Source organism: Chenopodium album, chromosome 6 (genome assembly GCF_948465745.1).
Source record: "Chenopodium album chromosome 6, dcCheAlbu1.1, whole genome shotgun sequence".
NCBI classification, from domain to species: Eukaryota; Viridiplantae; Streptophyta; class Magnoliopsida; order Caryophyllales; family Amaranthaceae; genus Chenopodium; species Chenopodium album.
The window spans coordinates 7,060,612-7,063,988 of record NC_137839.1 but is presented as its reverse complement, the minus strand read 5'-3'; the positions used below and the strand labels follow the sequence as shown (position 1 = coordinate 7,063,988).

Below are 3,377 nucleotides of genomic sequence, written 5' to 3'. Positions count from 1 at the left end.
GAAGGATAGGTTGAGCCCAAGTCTTAACAATTTAAGCTTTAAATTAAAGTGAGATTAATATGTCATAGACTCATAATTGTAAACATGGTCAAGACATAATAGTAACATAATACTAGCAGAATCGGATAACTTGTAAACAAGTTAACAACGTAGCTTGGTGTATGTTTAGCTAGTTTTGACTGTACAATACTTGAACACTAATTGTTACATTAGATTAGAAAAGTTCAACAAATCCATACGAAGAATTATGTCTTCCCTTGAGAAAGTTTTTGCAAATCTTCTCCAAGTGTTTTCTATCAGGCTCAATGTTTTCTATTTTCGACCGTGTAGCTTCAGCAAAGTCTTCCTATGTATCGGACAAATTTGAAACAAATTAGAAATTTAAAAGGTATGCATGGTAACAAGCTCGTGTCAAAACAATTCACATGGTATTAAATTTTAGATTATGAAAACTAAACATTATGTGATATGGAGAAATAAGTTTTAACATCGGAGTTAATACCTCTATAGAGCCATTGTTAAGTAGACGATCAATAAGGTTGTAAAGAATGTCTTTGGTATATTCGGGATGACCTTGAGTGCCCAAAATGTGGTTGCCAATGGTAAACATTTCCACCTTTGTCTTATCAGAAAATGCAACAACTTCAGCATCAATTGGCAACTCCCACACTTCATCTTGATGGCATTTAATTATTGTTAGAGTTTGTGGAATTTCATGATTTGAAACCTCTAAATTAAGTTGAGAGGTCAAACATTCCTTGTTATTTATTTTTATTTCTCTTAATCCTATATCCCATCCTGTAGGACATCTTGCCACTTTTCCTCCCAATGCCCTGCATAACACCTATAAAAAGTATCCAAGTCAAATTAAAATGATAGTTATTAATAATAAGATGCTTTCTACGAGTAACTTTTGACTATATAGACTGCGCTAACTTTAAACTAGTTTATTTTATTCTTAAGATACATTTGTCTTATAACTTTCAACATCTTATAGCTTGAAAAAAACTTATATAGAAAAGGGTAAATAAATATGTTTTTATCTATTTACCAAATGAAAATGGACTTAATTAATTATTGTGCTCTACTACTAGCTAACTAGGACCGGTTCAGAGAGTTCTTTTTTATAAGTTCATACAAGTCTTTGTATTATTGCTATCATGACATGTCAATTGTATTATCGGGTAAGTCAAAAATGTTTTTGTAATATTCGACAAATATTCTAGTAAAGTTATATTTTATGGGAAAAAAAGGCCATGTTGTTGAGGGAAAAAAATAGTCCAAAATATTCTTTAATAGATATATTCCACTTTATCTATTGATAAAGATTTAAGATTATATATTTCCATCAAACCCCATAAAAATAAAATAAAATAAATAAAATTCCTACTATATTAATGCACTAGTTATCAGTCTTATCACGAGAACAAAACCTAGTTAAAGTGTTAAACATTAGGCCTCCTCCTTGTATAAGGTAAGTAAATTAAATATATACGTATGAATCATATAATATGATATCTTACTTTTTTTCTTGCATATAAGGTAATTTTATGTTCCCTTGTCGCATAATAATAACTATTATGCAAATGCTTAACCATAATTACAATCGCATGATTCTCCAAACGAATATGCTCGTTTTGAAAATAAGCATGCAATGCTTTACACTCATAATATATTATTCATAAATTTGTTAAAGATTTATATTATGCTCATATCAAAATTATGAATTGTGTATTCTATTATCTTAAAAAACATACGTATGCATGGTGCTATATGCCTATATGCTCTTGAGAGAGCCCTATAATGATTTAATTGAAATATATAACTAGCTAGTGCTCGTATTATGATTTTGAAACAGAGGGAGTATGTTTATTATTTGGTTACCTGATGACCAAAGCAAATGCCGAGAATTTTCTTTTGCATGGAATCAAGAGTTTGCAAAAGAATGCAAAGTTCAAGGATCCAATACTCATTTCCATAAGCATCAAAAGGACTTCCACTAACTACAAACCCATCATACATCTCAAGCTCATTCATATTTGGAAATTCACCCTCCACAACCCTATACAAATCCCATGTCTCTCCTTCTTCCCCGAAAGCCGCCACGAAAACATTGAAGTATCCTCCATACACTTTCTTCACGTACTCTGAGTCATGTGCTGCTAGTAGAAGAGCATATCTTTTTGTAATCATCATATTGTTTTGATCACCATTTTCCATTTTCTATGAATTATATATACTACTATTCAAGAGGATAATTGTATTAGCTAACTAATTCTGCTTAACTTAGGAGCTAATATAATATGATTGAAACCTAGGGTTTTTTTTGTTTATAATTTAGAGAGAAACTAGATTGAAGAAAGAGAGTGTAGTTTTAGTGAAGTGTATGTGTTCAAATTTGTGGTACAAAGAAATTTGAAGGTTGAAGTTACCTTTATATAGCATAAGTTTTTTTAATTTTTTTTTTCTCACTTTATTATGCTATGATGACCCCACTTAATAAAATTTTTACCAACTAATTTAATGTGCCATATTCCTTAAATAAAATAAAATTTTAGCTAATTTAATGTATATTATATACTCTGGCAATTTATATGCGTTAGAAAATCCTAATAAAAATACTTTATGTTTTGTATTTTTATAAAGATCATGGACATATTCATCCAAAAACATATATTGAATATGGAAATATTATTCTTTATTTATTATTTTTTTTATATATAATAAATATCTATATATTTATGGTTCTAAATATTACATTTTGTATAAAATAAAAGGAAAAAAGTGATATTGACAAATTTCTTCCTAAAGTAATAGAAGGAAAACTATAGGGATCTTAGTATAGGTTTCGAGTAGATAGTGAAAATGATGAAAAATCACTAATTAATTTCCAAAAAGTCAACGGTGAATTTAGTTTTTCACCTTGCTAGCTACTAGTAGTTGCTACAACGATGCTTTCATTGTCACTTATTACTACAAGCCAAGAATATGGCAATGTCAACCTTTTCTCCTTTGCAAAAAATATTTTCCATTGATTTTTATTAATCAAGTATGCTTTCATGTCTAGATTACAACATGAAATTATCTTGCCAAAAAAAAAAAAAAAAATTGCCTTACTTTGTTTCTACATACGCTATTAGAGAAAAAAATTATATTGTATATTATATTCTAGTTATCGTTTATAAGATACTCTATATCACTACAGCGCGTTTTCTGTGCCCCCTGCCGCACCGTACGACAGGGTGTCATATTAGTAACCCCTCAAGTAACCCCTAAAGTAATCCATAAAGTAACCCCTCAAGTAACCCATCAAGTAACCCCACTTAAGTAACCCCTCAAGTAACCCCCCAAGTAACCCCTGACCGTACCAAGTAACC

General features: G+C 29.9%; 1 protein-coding gene across 1 annotated transcript; it reads right to left on the bottom strand.

Annotated features, from left to right (window-relative positions):
- LOC145634449 (gamma-glutamyl peptidase 5-like) lies at positions 1 to 2,396 on the bottom strand. The gene is made up of 3 exons (XM_081685874.1): positions 1,885 to 2,396; positions 503 to 844; positions 1 to 346 (listed from the first exon to the last, which is right to left on the bottom strand). The coding sequence occupies exons 1-3, from the start codon at positions 2,218 to 2,220 to the stop codon at positions 215 to 217; spliced, it is 810 nt and encodes a 269-aa protein (XP_081542000.1). The 5' UTR covers positions 2,221 to 2,396; the 3' UTR covers positions 1 to 214.
- Between the last annotated feature and the right edge of the window lie 981 nt (positions 2,397 to 3,377).

What these genes read in the sequence shown, in the direction of transcription:
- LOC145634449 (XM_081685874.1), bottom strand. Translation starts at nt 2,220, where the DNA reads ATGGAAAATGGTGATCAAAACAATATGATGATTACAAAAAGATATGCT. An exon ending in GCATTTGCTTTGGTCATCAG is followed by an intron (nt 845 to 1,884) that starts GTAACCAAATAA and finishes TACTTTTTATAG; the next exon opens with GTGTTATGCAGGGCATTGGG. An exon ending in TTAACAATGGCTCTATAGAG is followed by an intron (nt 347 to 502) that starts GTATTAACTCCG and finishes TCCGATACATAG; the next exon opens with GAAGACTTTGCTGAAGCTAC.